Genomic DNA, 25,423 nt, shown 5'->3' on the forward strand with positions numbered 1-25,423 from the left:
GTCCCCAGTTCAGTGGCGAGAGAAAGGACTCAAGGAGCTAAAGGCATTTGTACAACCATAGGAGGAACATAAACTAACAAGTACCCCCCAGAGCTCTCTGGGACTAAACCACAAATCAAAGAAAACACATGATAGATTCATGGCTCTAGCTGCATATGTAGCAGAGGATGGCCTAGTCAGTTATCAATGTTAGGAAAGGCCCTTGGTCCTGTGAAGGTTCTATGCCCCAGTATAGGGGAATGCTAGGGCCAGGAATGGGAGTGGGTGGGTTGGGGAGCAGGTGTTGGAGTTCATCAAAAGACCCTCACTCACAAAGACCACAGAAATCGCCATTGCTCCAAACCACATGAGGATTTTTATTGATCCAACATTTTGGGGACCACTCTCTCAGCATGGAGGCCAGAGGAGAGACCCAGAAGAAAGAAAGAACACACTTTTTATACCGTGTAAGGGGCAGATATGAGCAACAAGGTAGCTGTCTTATTCTCATTGATGTAGCAAGTAACCTTTTCAGGCATTGGTTGGTTTGCATAATAACTACCTCTGGCCTAGTGACTCACTTTGCTTGCCTCCATGGTGGGTTACCATGACCTAGTCAGCAAAACAGTAGTACATTTTAAACTTATGGGTCAGCTATTAACATCACAGAGAATTTTAGCACGGTCAGGGTGGTCTGTGGTATTTCTCAGAATCCAGTGTGGGGTGGGGTAGGGGGATTCTTCTGAGAACTGTTATCTTGTTATGATTGTTTCTCTGAGAACAGCTAATATTATTTTGGCAGCTTGTAGACTTAATATTTTGACCACTAAAACTATGTTTTCACATTTGTTTAGTCAGCAAGCTTCTTTATCTGGCTCTGCACTTGGCCTGCATGTACAGGTTGGAAAGTCCTTTTCAAAGGGGGAAGGTACTGGGTGGTCTTGAATTCATTTTGGACATCACACAGGGAGAGGGGGAGGGGATAAGGGATTTTCAGAGGGGAAACTAGGAAAAGGGATAACATTTGAAATGTAAATGAAGAAAATAGCTAATAAAAAAACAAAACAAACAAACAAAAACCATAAAAGAAGAAAAGAAAAGATCACTTTTAAAAATGCATTTACATATCTTCTCCAAAAAAGCCACACCTTCTAATAGTGCCAGTTACTATGACCATTGAAGGGTTATTTTCATTCAAACTACTATCTTCCATTCCCTGGCACCCATAGGCTTGTAGCCATATGATAATATAAAATTTATTTAGTCCAACTTCAAAAGTCTCCATAGTCTATCTTTAAAAGTCCAAAGTTCAAAGTCATTTCTGAGACTCATGCAATTTCTTTACTGCACTCCGTATAAAAGCAAAAGCAAAAGCAACATCACATACCTGTACCACACAATGGCACAGGTTATACATTGCCATTAAAAAATAGAGCAAAGGCAGCATTGTGAAAATCCTGGACCAAAGCAAGATCAAAAATCATCTAGGCAAACTTCAAACTCTTTATCTCCATGTCTGATGTCAAAGGGCTCTTTGGATCTCCAACTTCTTTCTGAAACTGCAACACACTTCTCTTTCTCTTGAACTGTGCCAACCCCTGTCAGCAGCTTTCCTCACCAGGTATCCCAAGGCTCTGGTGTCGTTAACATGTTGGGGTCTCCAAGACAATTCAGGCTTCACCTTCATAGCTTTACACAGTGGCCCTTCTAAGCTCCCATACACAAACACCTCGCTACACATCTGGCCTCAGCATCTTTTCTTAGTCACAGAGGGATACTCCATAACCCCCTTCTTTTATTCTTGACCCTATGGCCAGAAGCACGTGGCCAAAGCTGTCAAGTTCAACTTCTTGATAGGGGCTAGAACATGATCCTCTTGTTCAAAAATGTTTCACTGTGTTTCTCCTTTGGATGGTTTCCTTCACTGCTTGAGCTTGCCTGGATAGCCTCAAACTCAGGCCTGCCTCTGCCTCTGGAGTACTAAAGGGTACAGCACCATGCTTGTTTTTTTTTTTTTTCCTTCCACTTTTTAAAATTCCTTTGCACAAGTTGGAAGGTTAGCTGGGTAGGGTATTGCTCTGAGGACACCACTCCCTTTATTCCATTTAGTATCAGATCTTCCTTTAAATATTTTATCTACATTTTATATTTTTACTTGCCCAGGTTACCCCTTTTCATTATAGATCTGCATTAAATTAACCACTAATATCCATGCCACACAGTAAATATGAGGCTGTTTTTAATAAATCCAAAACTCTTCAATTTAGCCAAAGGCAAAATTTTCAGACAGAAAGGATATCTATCTATCTCTATCTATCTCTATCTCTATCTCTATCTCTATCTCTATCTCTATCTCTATCTCTATCTCTATCTCTATCTCTATCTCTATCTCTAATCTATATCTACACCTACATCTACATCTACATCTACATCTATATCTACATCTACATCTATATCTAATCTATATCTATCTATCTATCCAAAATATCAAAATATTACAAAATAGTCTCTAGGCCACATAGTAATAGTCTTCTCTTCTGAAATCTCTTGATCCAGGCCTACACAGTTCAAATCCCTTTCAGCACCACTGTCTTCCATATTCTTACTAGGACAGCTCATTAAGCCCCACTTAAAGTACTCAGCTGTTTACCTAATCCAAGGTCCATTCCTTGGATTAGGTAAGGTCTAATTCCTTCAAACAAAAGTATGTTCCAGATGGCCTATTATAAAAATATGCTGGTCCCTGGTACCAACTTGTCTTTGTTAGGGTTTTATTTTTGAAAGAGACAGCATGACCATAGCAACTCTTATAAAAGAAAATATTTAATTGCAGCTGGTTTACAGTTCAGAAGTTTAGTCTATTATCATCATGGCAAAAAGCCTGGCTGCATGCAGACAGACATGGTGCAGGAGAGTTTACATGTAGATCTTCAGGCAGCATACTAGCTGTAGCTTGAACATAGAATCTCAAAACCCACCCCTACAATGACACACTTCCTCTAGCATGGCCACACCCACACCAACAAGACCACACCTCTTAATAGTACCCCTCCCTGTGAGCCTATGGGGCCATTTTCTTTCAAGCCACCAAAGCATGCTTTAAACTGAATAAGTGAGCAGTTGGCCTTGACAGTGGCCTTCACAATATATGCTTAGAAAAGGAAGTGTACATCTGAAGAATCAGCTGGTAAACAAACCCAAAAGTTGGAAAATGGAATGTTTTATTTGTAGAAAATGTGTTAGTTTTATTAACGTTTGAAATGATAGATGTGTGAATCTTCATGATGTGAACCACACTGCGATCAATTACATTGCTGTTTTTTCTTCTCTGTAGTGTATGCCAATCAAAGGCCTGGGATTCGTGCTTGGAGCCTATCAGTGCATTTGCAAAGCAGGGTTCTATCATCCCCGTGTCTTCTCAGTGAACAACTTCCAGAGTAAGTGCTCTTTGCCTCTACACATGCATATGCACGCACACAATCATTCAGGTTCTTGGATGATAATAAATTTTTGTTGGTAAGCTGCTCATTGACAACTTGTTGAGGTAATAAATTCAAAACCTCATTGGTTTTCCTGAATCACTTAATGCATTTTTATTTGGGTTTGACATTTTCAGTGTTGGGTGTGGCAGAGCATGAAAACCTGTGCTTAGGAATATTTTAGTTTGTAAAACATTCAAAAGCCTGAAGGTATCGTACCTCTGGGAGAATACTCTTTAGGGTTTTCTTTTGAGAACTGTTACTAGAAAGTTTCTAAAATGTACTCTGCCCATTTATTTTATTTATGAGTTTGTTTCCATGTTACTTTTCAACAGTGCATGGACCATTATCAGTGAGCAGCTTAACAACACACATTTCTTATCATCCAATTTCCATTGTTTAAGTTGCCAGTTATGGATTAATGGGATCTTCTCAGGATCTCATCAAATGAAAGATGTTGCCAGTGTGATTTCTGAGGCTAAAGGTAATCAATCCTTTGAAGCTTTCCAGATTGTCTGAAGAACTCAGAGCTTCATGACTGGAGGCCTGAGCTCTCTGTTTGGGGGTTGAATGATTCCCTGGAGTCACTCTAAAATTTGCATCAAGGTTCACCATCCATGGCTCACACATTGACACTTCTTCCCTCCCATCCCGCTCATCCATCCTCCCCTAACAGAGTATAATTGTGGGAGTGACTTTGCTACACAATGCCCACAGCTCTTATATTTACACATCTCTTCATATCCAAAGCGGAGTGATTATACAAGACGTACACACCTGCATTGAACCTTGGTTATGGTCATCTGTTTACTCTATTCCAAATCCAGAGAATTTAAATACTGAGTTTATTTTCTCGTAACATAGAGAATTCTTTGTGGCCACATTGGCCTGTAGCTAGCTTTTGGATATATTACCAGATAATGAGGAAAGTAGTTGGTAAAAATGTGGAGATTTCATTAAAAAATTGAATTTTGAGGCTGTTAAAATTTAGACATATGTCTTTTTCATATAGATCCATTAATCTTTGGCCCTCTGTTACTGCCCCATGTTATTGGATCTCTAGCAGACAATATTCAAAGAGTACATTTGAACCTCTACTGTGACAGTTGACCTCTATGAGTTTTGGCAGACATTTATAGGCTTATCAGTAGAGTGTTTTCTTCCTTTTAGGAAACCTCATTCTTGGGCCCTGAATCCATTTACAGTTTCTTCTTGGTTCCCCAGTCATGTATAACTCTTTCTCAGAGAAGTGGGTGTAGACAGGACTGTGGAGGTTCTGTCTTTAGACAGAAGTCCTAAGTTTATGTGCAGTGGGCTCTGTAAGGAGAATGAGTCAATTCCCTTGCTGAGAGACAGGGTGGTAGTGGGAAAGCTGCCTCACCATTACATTGTAACATAAGGCTCTGTTGTTGAAGACATAGAAGAAAGGAAGGAGGGTACACAGGGTGGGGTTGGGGAGACTTGTGCTGGTTTGATGAAATTGAAGAAATGAGCTATATTGATGTGGGAAGAACATGTAGAGTGGGACTTCAGGACAGAAACTCTCACTGACAGCCTTCAGTGAAACAGGACTAGACTTGAGTATTACAACCTGAGCTGTTGGAGTACTGGAGCTTTCAGGGAGCGCATGAACTAACCAGATAGCTTGATTCCAGTTTAGAGTCCCAGCTGCAGCCGGAAACCCAGGTATACAGTGCTCAGATTCTAATCAGCAGAAACAAGGACAGACTGAGCAAAAATTTCAAGGTCCAGGACTTTTCAAATTTACTCAGAGGCCATAGAAAGGATATAATAGAAAGGAATCAATAACCATGGTGATAATATTTTAGGATGTTGATGCTTTTCTGGTGTGTGTGTGTGTGTGTGTGTGTGTGTGTGTGTGTGTGTGTGTGTGTCTACTCAGCCCCGTGAATGTCATAGCTAGTGTGGCATTCCTCACATCTGTGGTCCAGCCATAAGTTATGATTCAGCACTGAAGGAGAAGGGGTAGGCTTAGCTTGTGTTGTGTGAAAGTATTTGGTATTTTGTATGTAGTTTACCCACATTTGTTCTCAGCTCTCACTGTGTGACTGAAATAAAACATCTAAATATTGTGGGACCAGAGAATGACTGTGCCACCCGCTTATAATACCACCAGGAGAAACTGGCTAACCTTTAACAACTTAGCTTTATTTAATTTGCACACTCCTACTTTTTTTCTTTACTTTAAATACTGTTTTTTTTTTTTTTTTTTTTTTTAGTATAGACTGGACCCAGTCTCTATGGACTTTACGTAGTGACTGAACAGGAAGCCAGCTATTGTAATAATTTGAAGCCCATCTTTTAGGCCAAATATATCTTTCTGGATGCCTTGTCAGATCACATGAAACTCCAACATTTAAACATGTCCTTTCCTAAGGAAAAAGTCTAACACTCTAACCAGGAAAATGAATGTTAATAACTAACGTCTATGCAAACATTCATTATACATCTTATTATGTATTAGAATGTACCACATGATCAAACATTGTAATATGTTAATTTTTAGTGATATTAATTACTTAGTGATAGTAATTTAGATAATTATAGAAGTTACTTTCATACTTTAAAAATTATATTATCTACCATCAGCACACAATATAATGGCCTTTTCATATATAAAGATACTGTATCCACTACCCTCTTGTACCCCATCTCTTCTCCCACCGATTCTCTTGTTCTTTAAATAGACCCCCCTTTGCTTTAATGTTATGTATAAAATATATGCATATAAAATCTAGATTCTGAAGTAAGAGAAAATGTGACTTCTTTTGTTTCTCTGTGACTCCTCTTGGTTCTCTGTCTTCCCATTATCTCCCTTCTCCTCCAAAAAATAGTAAATTCTCTGTTTTTATGTCACACATATATATTCTACATTTTACTATATTCTATATTATATATATGAAAACATAGCATTTGTTTTTCCAAATGTGGATTTTTTTCTATACTCTCTTAAAGTGACATTAATTTGGTAAGGAATGACCCTGTTTCATCTTTGGGCCAAATGTGAAGAAGGTATTGGAGACCCAATATGAGAGGGAACATGTAAACTCTCTAGCAAAGTCCATGGCATATAATAAGTAGACCATAGATATAACTGGGACAATGAACACGTATATAAAAGCCTACATAAACCAATACTACTGATGATGACACATACACACATATGCATATATGTATATATGTATATGTGAGATAATTCTTAAGGCCCATTGGCCATTAGCTCTATTTTTTTAAATTTTGTATTGTGTTGGAATAACTAGTGACTTAGTCTAGAACTTTGGAGGATGAGTTTTATCAGAAGGATGCTGTGGCCACTGAGGGTGTAGCAATGATGGCTGACATTTAGAAGGAACATGCCGTAGCTTAGATACATCAGAGGGAAACTGGTTAGTTGTCTGATAGAAAGAATGAGCCCTAGAAAACAGAAATTCTACAATGCAAAGATAATATTCACTGAATTTATAGTAGAATCCTAGAAAAGGATTCCACATTCCTTCATATAGTCTATGTGCTATCTGCTGAGGAGAGCAATAGTGTGGTCCTGATCTCTTGGAGGAAATGCAAAAATTTTAAACCTACTTCAATATGTGATGTGTTATAAGAACTTTTTTTTTACATCTAAGCACAAGATAGACAGGGACTTGTAAAGACCAACCAGGCTATGTCTAAATGATGTGATGTGAAACTTGGCTGACAGGCCTGAGACTTGCATCCAGACCTCATTTTAGGAAATGGATAGTCATGTGAGCTAATAGGAGCTGACATCTGGAGATAGCAGGGTTTCAGAAAAACCAAGTCCTGATGGACAGTTGTCTCCTCAGATCCAGGCTGCTCACTTCCCGGTTGATGACATGCAAGCTCACGATGTTCTCACATCTCTCCACACCAAGTTCATCCATTTTAGTATGGGTTCCATTTCCAAGAACATCTCTGGTTCCAGCTTTTCAGTTGTATTTCTTGTCGTTCAGATTGATTTCAGTTTGTGCATCCTTCCAATTAAATCCCAAGTTACCAATGACCAGCAGTTGAAAATGACTCTCTGCATTTATCCCTCAAGTGCTACTGATAATGAAAAGCACATGGTATAGGAGACAGATGAGAAAGAAATTAGAGCCTTGAAAATGACTTGTTCAGGGAGGAAAAAAGACATTCTTTGCAAAAGGCAAAATGCAGGAATGCTGAGGGCAGTGCCTCTGAACAGAGCCTCTTGTTATGCAACAAGTGGCTTCTTCGATGAGGGGTGGTAGCTACACTTAACTGTGGGTATAAGAATATGTTTTACAATGTAGTAAGGGGTTATGATGTAGCAAAGGGGTTCCATTAGAGTCTTCTGTAAGGTCTATGTTTTTATTAGCCTCAGTGAGGGGCTAGATTTCCAGTATCAGGCATGGCTTCCCTCCTGGTGAGTGTGCCTTAAGTTAATTAGACAGCTCTTGTTTGTCACCAACATTGGACTGCACTTTACTGCACTTTTATGCATATCTTGCCACACTGTTAATTGTCATGACTCCTTCCTAGGTGTTGCTGCTGGTTAGCACTGTTTAATGCTCTTCTCCCTTGACATCTTGCATAGTGTTTTCTGAAACCATGGGAACTAGACCACAGGAAAAAGGCTTTCATGTCAGATCCAGCTCTGCCAGTGGTGCTTATTTTGTGGCTCTGTGGCTGTGCTATTCAGAATTTGGGGGCATTTTCATCCATGCAGGACAGAATTGGTCAGTAATCTGAGGTGTGAACTTCTACCTGTAGTGTCAGACTAAGCCACATAGCCTTTAGAATATTTGCTAGTGTTGAATCCTACCTCAATGATTTAATTGAACTGTGACCTTGGCCTTTTTTTTTCTGAAGTTCATTTACATCATTCGTAAAGTGTGATATCTCTTCCTTGTAATCGTTTTTGATTTATGCTTTCTATTTTTCTATGTGTTTTCTCTTTCTGTGTAAAGATGTATTATTTACATAGGAAAAAAATCATAAGACTAAAAAGAAGACACAACATTCAGAATCTTAAATATAAAACTTTCAGGATTCAAATTTAGCAAACTTTGACAAGAAACAAGGCATATAGTCTTTTAAAGATTTATTTATTTTATGCATACACATGTTTTGCTTTCATGTGTGCCTGGTACCCATGGAAGATAGAAGAGGGTTCCTGGAACTGCAGCTGTGGATGACTGTGAACTACCATATGGGTGCTAGGAACTGAATTCAGGTCCTCTTCAAGAGCAACAAGTTCTCTAAACTTCTGAGTTTTCTTTCTAGCTATGGTATTTGATCATGTATGATTTTCAAGGTAAAAACTAGCCTTCATTGAAGAAGCTTGTGGCCCACTAACATCTCAAAGCAGGAGTCCCCAAAATATCATATGTATAACATCTTGAAATTCTATTAAGAGAATCTGAGAACATAAGGCTGTAAGTAACTCATGACCTTAGGTAATATATATATATAATTTGTGCTCTCTTGTAACTTTTCTATAAAAGTTAAATTATCACACAGTTAAAGATTACAAATATCTGAGGTTCAGAACAGTTCAGAGGATGGAAGTTTTTCAAGGATTTTTAGCAGTGATAGATTTATAAGTTCTCTGTGATTGGAACAGACTTTCAGTTGGTAAAGTCAGCTTACTGTGTATGAGGAGACATAATGTGTGTTTGTCCATTTGTGTGTGAGATGTGTGGTATATGTGGTTTATGTGCATGTGTGTAGTATATGCATGGTATGTGTATGGTATGTATGTGAGTGTGTGATTTATGTGTATGTCCTGTGTAGTTTATGTATGATGTAGTGTATGTATTGGTATGTGGCTTATGTATGTGTGGTGTGGTGTATGAGTGATGTGTATTTGTAGAGGTATGTGTGCACACATACATGCTTGTACATGCAAATGTAGAAGACAGGGTTTGACAAGGGTGTCTCTCCACCAATGTCTTATTTTTCACCTATTTTTATGAGACAAGACCTTTTACTGAGCACGAAACTTGGCACTCTGAACAGTAAGTCCCTAGGATCCCCATATCTCACCCCAACCCTCAAGTTCGCAGTACTGGGGTTATGGGCGTATCCTACCATGACAAACTTTTATGTGGCTTGAATATACGAACTTCGGTCTTTATGCTTACCCAGTGAGCACTTTAGCCATGGAACCCTCCAGCTCCCAAGACTCAAGAGGAGGCAATATTAAAACATTTTATTATAAAAATGCTTCATGCTTATTGAGGAAACTTTGGGTTGTATAGAAAATAAAAATTTAAAAAGGACTTTCTGAAGTTTATAGTTTGCCAAATTCTTCCCTATTTCCAGTTTCTGCACTATGTTTATTTCTATGGTCTTGGTATTGTCAACAGGAGAAAATAAAATAGATTTAGTTTGCCTCAAAACAGCAAAGGCAGACTTTGATTGGTCTGAGATGTTGGTACCTTCAAACCCTCAGTAACTGAGGGTCCAGGAAATGTACTGTGGGATCTGAGAACAGCTTTTATAGTCCAGGGTGGGGAGGGGGAATGCAGAGCTTTGCTAGTTCCAAATCTGCTTTGCAGGTTAAACTGTTTTTTGAAACTGCAGAATGGGAGAAAAGTCAGATTGACTGTTTTTCCACTCTGGGCTTCAGTGTAAGTATTTAGTCAGATGGTCTATAGATTGGGTGATGGGATGGCTAAATTCTGGAATTCCAGGGGGAGAGGGGACAGGTTAATTGAAACCTTGGGCCTATTTTATAGCCGTGGATTTGGGATGGAAAATTTCATTTATGTATCACATTCAATGTCAATGTCACCTTAAATAGTATGTGAATAACTACATTGAAGAAATGTATTATGTGGTCAGGGCCAGTCCCACCATCTTCCTCCTTAACCCAGTGTAGGCCACCAAGGGCCCCAGAGAACTCTCCATGCTGCAGGACCTCAGGATCACCTCGGGATCATGGGTGAGTGGAACACAACATCAGCTCCAAAGAATAGAGGAGGGTTTTGTGCCAGCAAGAACAGGGACAAAGGAACCCCACCAGACCTTCCATGTGAAACCAGCTGAGGGTGTCAAGGGCCCCAGAGAACTCTCCAAGACTCTGGACCCCTAGCACACCCAGGACCTCGTGGTCACTGGAGAGCATGTGGGCAACGGAATCAACAAAGCTTCTTGTACAGGGTCCCTTTGGGACTTCATCCTCAGCCAGGAGGTGGAGCTGAGACCCAGACCCTGGGCACCTTCCTTGCCAGAAGAGAGACAGCATACAGGGAGGGCTCTAACCCCAGGACTCAAGAGGTGGATCAGAGCTCCAGAATTCTGGACACCTGCCCTGCAAGAGCAGAGTTTCCCTGACGAGAGTGCCCTGACCACTGGGACTCAGGTGAGAGTTGGACTCCCATGAGTGCTGACAGGGGCTAACAGAATCACAGGAGGAAAAAGCTCTGGTCAGAGACAGCTAGAACATTAACAACAGAGATCATCAGATGGCAAAAGGCAAACGTAAGAATCTTACTAACAGAAACCAAGAACACTGGGCATCATCAGAACCCAGTACACTCACCACAGCGAGTCCTGGATACCCCAACACACTTGAAAAGCAAGACCCAGATTTAAAATCATATCTCATGATGGTGGTAGAGATTTTAAGAAGGGCATTAATAACTCATTTAAAGAAATACAGGAGAACACTGATAAACAGGTAGAACCCATTAAAGAATTACAGGAAAACACTGCTAAACAGGTAGAAGTCCTTAAAGATAAAACACAAAAATCCCTTAAAGAATTACAGGAAAACACAACCAAACAGGTGATGGAATTGAACAAAACCATCCAAGATCTAAAAAGGGAAGTAGAAGCAATAAAAAATAAATGAATAGATAAATAAAAATTAAAAAAAAAAACAATGGGAGACAACTCTGGAGATAGAAATCCTAGGAAAGAAATCAGGAAACATAGATGCGAGCATCAGCAATAGAATATAAGAGATGGAGGAGAGAATCTCAAGTGCACAAGATTCCATAGAGAACATGGACACAACAATCAAATAAAATGCAAAATGCAAAAAGATCCTAACTCAAACATCCAGGAAATCCAGGACACAATGAAAAGACCAAACCTACAGATAATACATATAGATGAGAATGAAGATTTTCAACTTAAAGGGGCAGCAAATATCTTCAACAAAATTACAGCAGAAAAATTCCAAAACCTAAAGAAAGAGATACCGATGAACATACAAGAAACCTACAGAACTCCAAATAGACGGGACCAGAAAAGAAATTCCTCCCAACACATAATAATCAGAACAACAAATGCACTAAATAAAGATAGAATATTAAAACCAGTAAGGGAAAAAGGTCAAGTAACATATAAAGGCAGGCCTAATAGAATTACTCCAGACTTCTCACCAGAGACTATGAAATCGAGAATATTCTGGACAGATGGTATATAGACCCCAAGAGAACACAAATGACAGCCCAGGCTACTGTACCCAGCAAAACTCTCAATTACCATAGATGGAGAAACCAAAGTATTCCATGACAAAACCAAATTTACACAATATCTTTTCATGAATCCAGCCCTTCAAAGGATAATAAAGGGAAAACACCAACACAAAGATGGAAACTACACTCTAGAAAAAGCAAGAAAGTAATCCTTCAACAAACATGAAAGAAGACAGCCACAAGAACAGAATCCCAACTTTAACAACAAAAAATGACAGGAAGCAACAATTACTTTTCTTTAATTTCTCTAAACATCAATGGACTCAATTCCCCAATAAAAAGGCATAGACTAATAGACTGCCTACACAAACAGGACCCAACATGTTGCTGCATACAGGAAACCCACCTAGGGGACAAAGACATACACTACCTCAGAGTAAAAGGCTGGAAAACAATTTTCCAAGCAAATGTTCTCAAGAAACAAGCTGGAGTAGCCATTCTAATATCAAATAAAATCAGCTACCAACCCAAATTTATCAAAAAAGACAAAGAGGAGCACATCATACTCATCAAAGATGAAATCTACTAAGATGAAATCTCAATTCTGAATATCTATGATCCAAATGCAAGAGCATCCATATTCATTAAAGAAACTATAGTAAAGCTCAAAGCACACATTGCACACAATAATAGTGGGAGACTTTAACACTCCACTCTCACCAAAGGACAGATCCTGGATATAGAAACTAAAGAGAGACACATGGACACTAACAGAAGTTACAAAACAAATGGATTTAATAGGTATCTACAGAATATTTTATTCTAAAACAAAAGGATATACCTTCTTCTCAGCACCTCATGGTACCTCCTCCAAAATTGACCATATAATCAGTCACAAAACAGGCTTCAACAGATACAAAAATATTGAAATTATCACATGCATCCTATCAGATCACCATGGAATAAGGCTGATCTTCAATAACAGCATAAATAATAGAAAGCCAACATTCATGTTGAAGCTGAACAACACTCTACTTAATGATTCTTTGGTCAAGGAAAAAATAAAGAAAGAAATTAAAGACTTTTTAGAGTTTAATGAAAATGAAGCCACAACATACCCAAACTTATGGGACACATGAAAGCAGTCCTAAGAGGAAAACTCATAGCTCTGAGTGCCTCAAAAATGAAACTAGAGAGAGTATACACTAGCAGCCTGACATCACACCTAGAAGCTGTAGAAAAAAAGGAAGCAAATTCACCCAAGAGAAGTAGAAGGCAGTAAAGTAGAAGGCAGGAAATAATCAAACTCAGGGCTGAAATCAACCAAGTGGAAACAAAAAGAACTATATGAAGAATCAACTAAACAAGCTGGTTCTTTGAGAAAATCAACATGATAGATAAACCTTTAGCCAGACTAACTAGAGGGCACAGGGACAGTATCCTAATTAACAAAATCAGAAATGAAAAAGGAGACATAACAACAGAATCTGAGGAAATCCAAAGAAATTATCAGATCCTACTACAAAAGGCTATATTCAACAAAACTTAAAAACCTGGATGAAATGGACAACTTCCTAGACAGATACGAAAGTTAAATCAGGATTAGATTAGTAATCTTAACAGTCCCATTTCCCCTAAAGAAATAGAAGCAGTCATTAATAGTCTCCCAACCAAAAGAAGCCCAGGACCAGATGGGTTTAGTGCAGAGTTCTACCAGCCCTTCAAAGAAGACCTAATTCCAACTCTCCTCAAAGTACTCCACAAAATAGAAACAGAAGGTACTCTACCTAATTCATTCTATGAAGCCACAATTACTCTGATACCTAAACCACACAAAGATCCATCAAAGAAAGAGAACTTTAGAGCAATTTCCCTTACGAATATCGATGCAAAAATACTCAATAAAATCCTCACAAATCAAATCCAAGAACACATCAAAACGATCATCCATCATGACCAAGTAGGCTTCATCCTGGGGATGCAGGGATGGTTTAATATAAGGAAATCCATCTACGTAATCCACTATATAAACATACTCAAAGACAAAAATCACATGGTCATCTCATTAGATGCTGAACAAGCATTTTACAAAATCCAACACCTCTTCATGATAAAAGTCATGGAAATATCAGGAATTCAAGGCCCATACCTAAACAAAGTAAAAGCAATATATAGCAAAGCAGTACCAAACATCAAACTAAGTGGAGAGAAACTCAAAGCAATCCCTCTACAATCATGGACTAGACCAGGCTGCCCACTTTCTCCCTACCTATTCAATATAGCACTTGAAGTCCTAGCCAGAGCAGTTAGACAACAAAGGGAGATCAAGGGGATACAAATTGGAAAGGAAGAAGTCAAAATATAACTATTTGCAGATGATATGATAGTATATATAAGTGACCCTAAAAATTCTACCAGAGAACTACTAAACCTGATAAACACCTTCAGTGCAGTAACTGGATATAAAATTGACTCAAATAAATCAGTGGCCTTTCTCTACACAATGGATAAACAGGATGAGAAAGAAATTAGGGAAACAACACCCTTCACAATAGTCACAAATTATATAAAATACCTTGGTGTGACTTTAAGGAAGTTAAAGATCTGTATCACAAGAACTTCAAGTCTCTGAAGAAAGAAATTGAAAATCTCAGAAGATGGAAAGATCTTCCATGCTCTTGGCTTGGCAGGATTAATATAGTCAAAATGGCTATCTTGCAGAAAGCAATCTGCAGATTCAATGCAATCCCCATCAAAATTCCAACTCATTTCTTCACTGAGTTAGAAAGGGCAATTTGAAAATTCATCTAGAATAACAAAAAACCAAGGATAGCAAAAACTATTTTCAACAATAAAAGAACCTCTGGTGGAATCACTATTTACTACAGAGCAATTATGATAAGAACTGCATGGTACTGGTACAACAACAGACAGCTAGATCAATGGAATAGAATTGAAGACCCAGAAATGAAGCCACACACCTATGGTTATTTGATCTTTGACAAGGGAGCTAAAACCATCCAGTGGAAAAAAGACAGCATTTTCAACAAATGGTTCTCAACTGGCGGTTATCATGTAGAAGAATGTGAATTGCTTTAAAAGAGATAGTATTGTTTCAAATCTGGTTAATATACAATTAGATAAGACACAAAAATTCAGTATCTTTCTCTGCTTTTCTCTCAATTCTGGCCTCACAGAATATCTACCCATCCCAAAAACTCACAATCAAATAAGGGAGTTAAACAAATACTCAAGTCAGCTAATACAAATAATTAAGGGTAACAAACGTCTATTTAAAAGAATAAGCCCAGCTGAGAGTTAGCTCAATAGTATAGCACATACTTAGCACACACAAGGACTGGGGTCAATCACCAGCATCAGTAAATAAGTAAACAATAAAATGCTAAGACAGCCCAAAAGAGAGTGAACTGTGAATGTGCATTTGTGTGTAGTTTGGCGTTAAAGGCTCCATATGAACTTAGAAGAACTGAACTTGGTGTATTTGTTCGAGCACCACCCATCATCTCTCTCAGTATCCCCTTGCTATAGCCTGAAACCCACAGTGAATATGTTAGTAAGAATAGAATCTACCGTGCAACAAGGCTTCCTTTCCTTCTGAAAAAACAAATTGTATTGCTGGGAGAGCTTGGGAATGATGTTCAAGCTCATTACCAGGCCCTCTGAACTTGAGAAGTAGCTGTCTCCCAATCATTGCCTAGTAAGATGGCTACTTGGCACACGTAGCTGTTTAAATTAAGTACAATTAGGCAAGATGTGAATCACAATAGCCACATTTCAGGTCTTGGCCATCTAATGTGGCTTACAGACACCATGTGTTGGAACTGAATACCCAGAACATTCCTGTCGGTCTGGGATGTCTGTTGAGTAGCACTTGGTGTCAAATGTTATTCAGGATTTTGATATAAAAGCCAAGCATGCATTGAAAACAAATGTGTTTTATTGTACTTTCAAATACACCCTTTTTGCTGAAAATATGAAAAAGCAATTAGATTAAATGACAGTGCTTCACCAGATGGGAATTTCAGTAGAGGGAGGGGGATATCAATCCCTCACAAAATCTTCAACCCAAAATTTGTCCTGCCTACAAGATGCACAGGGATAAAGATGGAGCAGAGATTGAGGGAATGGCCAACCAATGACTAGCCCAACTTGAGAGCCATCCCTTGGGAAAGAGCCAGCTTAGACACTATTAATGATACTCTGCTATGCTTGCAGACAGGAGCCTAGCATAACTGTTTCCTGAGAGGCTTCGTCCAGCAGAAGATAGACAGTTGCAAAGACCTGTAGCCAAACATCAGGCAGAGCTTAGGGAGTCCTGTGGAAGAGTAGGGGATAGAATTGAATAGGGCAGAAGGGTAAAGGACAGCACAAGACAACCTACAAAGTCAACTAACCTGGAGGTCCACAGAAACTGAACCACTAACTAAAGAGCAGGCAGGAACTGGACTCCTACACATTTGTAGCAGATGTGAAGCTTGGTCTTCATGTGGGTCCCCTAATGGCTGGAGTGAAAGCTATCTTGGACTTTATTGCCTGCCACTGGATCCCTTCGTAAGGCCTGGTTGGGCCTCAGTGGGAGAGGAGGTGCTTGGTCCTGCTGGGACTTGATATCCCAAGGTAGGATGGTACCCAAGGGAGGCTTCTCCTTCTCCTCAGAGAAGGGGAGGGGGCTTGTGAGGTTGGGACTGGAAGGAGGGGGGGCTGTGATCAGGATGTAAAGTGAATAAATAAATTAACTAATGAAAACAAAACAAAACAAAAAACAAAACAACAAAAAAAGAAGAATGCAAATTGATCCATTTTTATCTCCTTGTACGAAGCTCAAGTATAAGTGGATCAAAGACCTCCACATAAGACCAGAGACACTGAAATTTATAGAGAAGAAAGTGGGGGAAAGCCTCAAAGATATAGGCACAGGGGAAAAATTCCTAAACAGAACAGCAATGGCTTGTGCTGTAAGATCAAGAATCAACAAATGGGACCTCATAAAATTGCAAAGTTTCTGTAAGACAAAAGATACTGTCAAAAAGACAAAAAGGCTACCAACAGATCGGGAAAGGATTTTTACCAATCCTAAATCTGATAGGGGACTAATATGCAATAAATACAAAGAGCTCAAGAAAGTGAACTCCATAAATTCAAATAACCCCATTAAAAATGAGGTACAGAGCTAAACAAAGAATTCTCAACTGAGGAATACTGAAGGGCTGAGAAGCACTTTAAAAAATGTTCAACATCCTTAACTATCAGGGTTCAAATCAAAACAACCCTGAGATTCCACTTCTCACCAATCAGAATGGCTAAGATCAAAAATTGAGGTGACAGCAGATGCTGGCGAGGATGTGAAGAAAGAGGAACATTCCTTCATTGCTGGTGGGATTGCAAGATTGTACAACCAATCTGGAAACCAGTCTGGCAGTTCCTTAGAAAATTGGACATAGTACTACTGGAAGATCCAGCAATACCTCTCCTGGGCATATACCCAGAAGATGTTCCAACTGGTAATAAGGACACAAGCTCCACTATGTTCATAGCACCATTATTTATAGTAGCCAGAAGCTGGAAAGAACCCAGATGTCCCTCAACAGAGAAATGGATACAGAAAATGTGGTACATTTACACAATGGAGTAATACTCAGCTATTAAAAACAATGAATTTATGAAATTCTTAGGTAAATCGATGTATCTGGAGGATATCATCCTGAGTGAGGTAACCCAATCACAAAAGAAGTCACTTGATATGCACTCACTGATAAGTAGATATTAGCCCAGAAACTTAGAGTACCCAAGATACAATTTGCAAAACACAAGAAAATCAAGAAGACCAACATGTGGTTACTTCAGTTCTCCTTAGAATAGGGAACAAAATACCAATGTTAGGAGTTACAGAGACAAAGTTTGGAGATAAGACGAAGGAAGGACCATCCAGAGACTGCCCCACCTGGGGATCCATCCCATAATAATCCACCAAATGCAGACACTATTTCATATGCCAGCAAGATTTTGGTGAAAGCACCCTGATATAGTTGTCTCTTGTGAGGCTTTGCCAAATACAGATGTGGATGCTCACAGTCATCTATAGGATGGAATACAGGGCCCCCAATGGAGGAGCTAGAGAAAGTACCCAAGGAGCTGAAGGGGTCTGCCACTCTTTAGGTGGAACAGCAGTATGAACTAATCAGTACTCCCAGAGCTTGTGTCTCTAGCTGCATATGTAGCAGAAGATGGCCTAGTTGGCCATCATTGGGAAGAGAGGCCTCTTGGTCTTGCAAACTTTATATCAGCCAAGAAGTGGGAGTGGGTGGGTAGGGGAGCAAGGTGGGAGGAGAGTATTGGTGACTTTCGGGGTAGCATTTGAAATGTAAATGAAGAAAATAGTTAATAAAAATTTCAAAAAAGATTAAAAAAAGAAATGTATTATGAGCTCCTTATGAGTCTAGGCTGTATATATGTTTATTAGTCAGTGTCAGTAATACATATATGGATACATATATCTATGTATACATGAAATGTGTACATATCTATGCATACATTTCTAGCAGTTCCATGTTCTTTTGTTGTCAAGGTAACAAAATTAAAATTAGCAAATAGGTTGCACACTGCTTGCACTGACAGTTTGCTTTGGCAAGTTTTTTAGGTGTCAATATTTTATATTCTTCAAATACCCTAGGAATGCAGTGATAACCTCCTTCCAAAAATCCTCTTCTGTAGTTTCTTCAAGGCTCTGTATTTGCTATTTTTCTTTTAGAACATATCCATTTTATTTGGAAGTTTCAGGTCCCATCCTCAAGGGACTCTAAGCTTTAGCACAACACACTGGCATTCTGTACATGGAGGAACTGAGATCTACAAATCAAATATCATCAGGATGGTTTGCACATATTTGCCTACAAGTACTAAAGTCACCTGTAATAACATATTCTTGATGCATTTTTATAGTTTGTATCTAGTATTGAGAAAAGTATTATTTGAATAAATTCCTAGGTGTACATAATTTGAAAGCATGAAGAATGGTACATTGAATGATCAGTTAATTTACTCTTGTCAGAGAGCACTTGCATCAGTAGTAAGCATTTACTGAGGGTCAAGTGTGTATAAACATTACACACTGAGTGCTAAGTGCAGAAGGGTGCATAAGTCCTGGTATCCATTCTCACAGAATGCAGAACACCAAATGAACATGAGCTTAAGTACCATTCAGCAGTCCAACAATGAGCCTGCTGTTAATTGTTGGTGGCTGTATGACTTAAACAAACTGTATATTCCCTCATCCTAGATAGAAGACATAAGTGCAAGTTGACAAATCTGGGGCACTCTATGATAAACTGTCCTTTGTGTCCTGTAGAAAGCTTTGAGTATATAAAACATTTCCCTAGGTAGTTTTTAAACATTTAGTGTTCTTTGCTTTTTATTTTTTTTCTAAAGTTATATTCCTTAGATAATCTTATAATTTTTGTGTGCATATGAATATATCTTTTTAATGAACCCATATATATTTTGCAGATTTGTGGGCTTCTTTGTGACATTTCTATACAAATGTCTATTCCTTGAATTTAATGTTTCTTGCTTGTCCCTTTAATTGACCCTATTTTTCTCCTACTTAGTCACTTTCACTTTCCATTGTTCTTATGTATGAGAGAGCACAGGATCCATGGCTTGCTGAGTCTAGAGAGCATGGCACAAATGCTTCCTGAGTCTAAAGAGCATGGCAGGCATGGCTTGCTGAGCCTAGAGAGCATGGCACAGATGCTTACTGAGCCTAGAGAGCATGGCACACATGCTTCCTGAGTCTAGAGAGCATGGCACACATGGCTTCCTGAGTCTAGAGAGCATGGCACACATGGCTTCCTGAGTCTAGAGAGCATGGCACATGCTTCCTGAGTCTAGAGAGCATGGCACACATGGCTTCCTGAGTCTAGAGAGCATGGAACACATGCTTCCTTAGTCTAGAGAGCACAGGAAACATGGCTTCCTGAGTCTAGAGAGCATGGCACACATGCTTCCTGAGCCTAGAGAGTGTGGCACACATGCTTCCTGAGTCTAGAGAACATGGCACACATGCTTCCTGAGTCTAAAGAACATGGCACACATGCTTCCTGAGTCTAGAGAGCATGGCACACATGCCTCCTAAGTCTAGAGAGCATGGGACACATGGATTGCTGAGTCTAGATTATGATGACTTTTATATGCATGTTTTTTTAAATTGACACACTTCATCTTTATTGATGAATTATAGTCAACGGAGTATGTAGGGCACATTTTCATTATCTATTCTGTTGAATGGAGGCCCAGCCTGATTTCTTAGATTTCAATAGCACCACAACAAACATAAATGTGTTGGCATTTCCTATATTATGATTTCATTGCCTTTGGAGACATATTCAGGAGTTGGCCTAAAGATTTTTGTTTGTTTGTTTATTGGTTTTTCAAGGCTATCCTGGAACTCTCCATGTAGACCAGGTTACCCTGTTACTCACAGAGTTCCTTCTGCCTTTGCCTTCCAAGTGCTGGGATTAAAGGCGTGTGCCACTATGTCTAGGCTTTTTTGATTTAATGATTTTTGATATACAAATGATGTTTAAGAAAATTGTGAAAGGAGATCTTGTATGACATCATTTTATTTGATTTGACTCTAATTTTTTCTGAGCATAAAAGAATAAAGTTATTTTATAACTTGTTTATATCTATGAATGCTGGAATTGTCATATGAACAATGCAATTTATGATAATATCAGATATTGTAGAATGGCTTAGAGTTTCACTGCTGGTCTTGTGTCTAACTACTATCATTTCAATACCCATAAATCCTTTATTATTTTATCCTTATCCAAGGAGGAAAATGGAGTACCAATAGTTCTTTGATCAGCACAGGACGTAGAGTATCTCACCATTGAATTGAGTTACAATCTACCAAAAATGAATGAACAGGAGACTATCCCTTCCTCTATTAGTATTTCCTGATTGCCTACAGTTCTTTGTCTAGGGTTGAGGCTTCATGAAATTTCCTCTTTCCTTGTTAGCATGTCCATCGGTGCTGTAGTTATTTAGGCACTCATGTTGATGTGGTATTGTGGGTGCAACTTTGCTAACATTTCTAGGAGACTCAGTCTCACAGCAAACTTCCTGATTTTCTGCTACCTACAGTCTTTTTTTTTTTTCCACACCTTCTGCTGATTGCCTTCGATGGAGGAACTCTTGCAGATATATCAGTTGGAGCTGGATACCTTACATTCATTTGTTCTCTGCCATTTTATCAGTTGTGTTTTTCTGCAATGGTCTCAGTCCATTGCAAAAGAAATGTTTCTTTGATGAGATGTGAGACCCATACTTATCTGTGGGTATAAGAATAAATATTTAGAATGTAGTTGGTATTTATGCTGACTCAGTAAAGCAGTAGTTGTAGGTTTCCCAAGAACCATGATTTCAGTAGGTCCAGGTATTTGGCTATGTTTTTATACCAAGAATCATCTCTTTTTTGTTGGAACAGAACTTGAATCTAATTAGAGAGCTGTTGGTTACCATCAAGTTATCACATTCACATGTCATTACTGCACTTTTAGAACTATTATGCCATGCTGTAATCATTGTGGTTCATAGGCATCACAGCTTGACAGGACCACTGGCTACTTCCTTTCCTAGAAGCTTGAATGGCACTTCCTGGTGCTATGAAAGCCAGTCCTCAGGGAGGAGGCTTCCAGCTCAGATCCTTGGAGTACAGGCCTTAATCACTTAATAGAAATAAGCCTTAAACAGTATCATTAAACAATCTTCCATATTCTCCTGCAACTATTGTGTCCTAACCACATGTTTATATTGTGTGACTATTGCAGAAAATCACAACACTATATGAAACTCTCCAGTAGGTGTTACTATCTTATGTGGATTCTTCTTTCAAGCAAACCACTAAACCATACCATTCCCTTACTATTTTCTGAATTCTGCCTTAAACTGTACTCTATACTATATAAATGAATTTAAAGACAAAAACTACATAATTATTTCAACTGACACTGAAAAGATATTTTAAAATTTTGATATACTTTCATGGTAATGCTCTGGAGAATTTGAGAGTAGATGGAATATAGCTCTAGTCTCTTATTAAATATAGTTAATAAATCTTAGCTATGCCAGCTCAACAAGAGAAAGACATAAATGGAATAAAAATAGGAAAATAAATAAAATTATCTCTCTTTATAGATCACATAATTCTTCATTTGAAAAACCCTTCTTGAATTTCCTATAGAACTCTTGGACATAACAAACATAGAAAGTTAGAGGTTCTAGAACCAATGTAAAAAACAGTAACTGTCATTTATACCAACAGTGTATTCTCAAAAGAGAGATTAGGAAAAAATCTCATGCAAAATAACTACAAAAATTAAGTATTTAGGAATAATCTAAGAAAGTGAAAGACTCCTGTATTGGCTGGTTTTGTCTCAACTTGACACAAGCTAAACTCATCAGAAAGAAGGAGTATTAGTTGACAAAATACTTCCATGACATTCAGCTATAAGTCATTTTGTCGATCAGTGATCAATGGAGGAGGGCCCAGCCCATTGTGAGTGGTTCCATCTCTGGGCTGGTAGTTTTGGGTTTAGTAAGAAAGCAGGCTGAGCAAGCCATGGCAATCAGGTCAGTAAGCAGCATCCCTCTATGGCCTGTGCATCTGGTCCTGCTTCCAGATATCAACACTGCTTGTGTTCCTTTCCCAACTTCCTCCAATGATGGACTATGATCTGAAAGTGTAAGTTGAATAAACCCTTTGCTCCCCAATTTGCATTTTGGCCATGTTGTTTCATTGCAGCAATAGTAATCCTAACCAGGACAATTCCCATAGTAGAAAGTTCAAGATATTGACAAAGGAAATCACAGATGGTATTAGAAAACGGAAAGAACCCTGTCCCATTCCTGAACTGACAGAATTAATATTGTAAAAACGATTATATTACCAAGATGAATTTTCAGGTTTAAAGACATCTATACCTGTGAAAATTCTAATGTCATATTTTACTGGTTTAGGAAAAGCAATATAAGAATTCATATGGAACCACAAAAGACCATGAATGATCAAAGCAATCCTAAAGAGTAAGAACAGTGCTGGATGCATCACAACACCTAATCTCAAATTACATTTCAGGGTCATAGGGATAGAAAATCCTAGTGTTGTTATAAAAATAGGCAGGTAGACCAATGGAGTAGCATAGAGAACCCAGAAATAACCAAGACTATGCATACCTGGGTTTGAAAGACAGGTTTTGAGACAAAAACATACATTGGAAAAAGATAGTCTGCTCAACAAATGGTACAGGCAAAACTGGGTTTCTACCTGTCTTGTCTTTTGCTTTGCATAAAATCTATTCCAAATGGATCAAAGACTCTACTTTAAAACCAGTGACACTGAACTTTCAGAAGAAAATGCAAGATTTACCCTTTGAAATTTAAGGGCAGGAAAAAACTTTTGAACAGAGTTCCAGTAGCACAGGAACTAACCTCAAGTATCAATAGGTGGGGGGTGGGGGTCACAGGAAAAGAAAACATTTTTGTACAGCAACAAAGCTGCTCATCAAAGCACACAGACAGCTTGGAAAATAGGAGAAAATCTTTAACAGCTACACTTCAGATAAAGGGCTAATATTCAGGGTTAACAAAGGATTGTACAATTAAACATCAAGGGAATAAAAACTGTCAATCTACAAATGGGAAAAAGAACTGAAGAAGCAGTTTCACAAAGAAAAACATCAATGGCCAATAACTCTTTTTAAAAGTGTTCAATATCCTTAGCCATCAGGGATATGGAAATTAAAACTCCTTTGATATTTCACCTTACCACTATCAGAATGGCTATCATCAAGAAATCTGATAACAAATGTTGCAAAGGATATTTACTATTGCAATTTGATAGTGCAAATTAATAGAGTTATTACAGAAACCAGTTTGGAGATTTCTCAAAAAGTTAAAAATGGAGGTACCATATCACCCAGCTACTTCATTCTTGGCCATACAACCCTACACATCTCTACACCTCATACCCTACAATAGGGATATTTGCACCACTATATGTACTGGTGCTGTATTCTCTATAGTGAAGAATTAGAGTCAGTCTAGTTGTTTATTCTTAGACAAGTGAACATCTATGTGTATATATGAATGTACCCATGTATAAATTTCATTACTCTTTTTATTCTGAAAAACATATAAACTTACCCTCAACTCTCCACACATATTTGCTTTGCTGAGATACAAAACGCTCTGTATGATCAATTTATATATTTACATTTATCTTTACATCAAAATGTTTTAACCTTTAATAATATCTCTGAAAAACAGAATTTGATAATCTTTAGTTCACTTTGAGCTCTTTCACAGTTGGAAGAAATTTCAAGTGTTTCCAGAGTTGAGTTCTTCAACTTTGTTCTTAATTGTGCTCTACCCTGACTTTGAATTTCACTTTGCTGTTATAAATCTTTTTCTTCCTTTTCCCCCCTCACATAAGATATCTTGATTCCCATTTCCCCTCCCTCTACTGCTCCCAGTTCTCTCTCCCATTTGGATCTACCCCTTTTCTTTCTCATTAGGAAACAAACAAACTTCCAAGGGATAATAATATAGTATGATAGAATAGGATATGATATATCAAAAACTAACACAACTAAGGTCAAAAAAAACAGAAGGAAAAGAAAAGACACAAGAAACATATAAACAATCACACACTCAGGAATCCCATAAAAACATTAAAGAACTTGTAGGGCTTGAGAGAGAGAGAGAGAGAGAGAGAGAGAGAGAGAGAGAGAGAGAGAGAGAGAGAGAGACTGTGTGTGTGTTTGTGTGAATATTTGACTGACATTATGAGACAAGGGACCTACAAAGAGGCTGTTGAGTTTGTTTTCTGTTAGCCATTTACTGCTGTGCATGAGGCCTACCCTTTTAACAGTGGTTGTTTTACAAGTGAGAAACACTTGGAGAAAACTAAATTTTCACTTGAAAGTGGTTATCAATTGAAAATACCTTGTTGGGTAGGGGTGAGGGCAGGAGCTCACTTCTTTCAGATCTAGGACCTCATCTGTGGCAGACCTGTGCAGACCTGGTACATGCTGCCTCGATTTCTGTGAGTTTACATGTGCTTTGATCTTTACAGAGCCTTGTTTCCTTGGTGTCTCCCCCTCTGGTTCTTGCATTCTTTCTACCTTCAGGATACCCTGGACTCCGAGGAGAGAGATTTGATGGAAACGTACAGTTTAGGAGTCAGTTTTCTATGGTCTCTATCTGAGCATATTGTCTGATGGATGTGGGTATTTGTTCCCATCTGCTACAGGATGAAGTTTCTCTGATGATGATGGAGCAAATAACTGAGTTGCTTCACTGGCCAGTGTCTACAACTCTTTCATCTCTCTCTCTCTACTTCCCTGAACTTCAGAGGCTCCTTTGCTGATTCCAATTGCAACAAAGTCTTACTTATGTTGAAGAGAACACAATATAGAATCAAAGTTCATTTCATACCATTCTTAGTCTCATTGA

General features: G+C 38.5%; 1 protein-coding gene across 1 annotated transcript in view; it reads left to right on the forward strand.

Moving 5' to 3' along the window:
- Positions 1–25,423, forward strand: part of Gpr158 (G protein-coupled receptor 158) — a 462,978-nt gene that overhangs the window by 182,419 nt on the left and 255,136 nt on the right. The window contains exon 3 of the mRNA NM_001004761.1: positions 3,314–3,416. Within this exon, the coding sequence (NP_001004761.1) occupies positions 3,314–3,416 (103 nt within the window). The remainder of the gene's footprint in view (positions 1–3,313; positions 3,417–25,423) is intronic.

This window comes from Mus musculus, chromosome 2 (genome assembly GCF_000001635.26).
Source record: "Mus musculus strain C57BL/6J chromosome 2, GRCm38.p6 C57BL/6J".
Taxonomy (NCBI): Eukaryota; Metazoa; Chordata; class Mammalia; order Rodentia; family Muridae; genus Mus; species Mus musculus.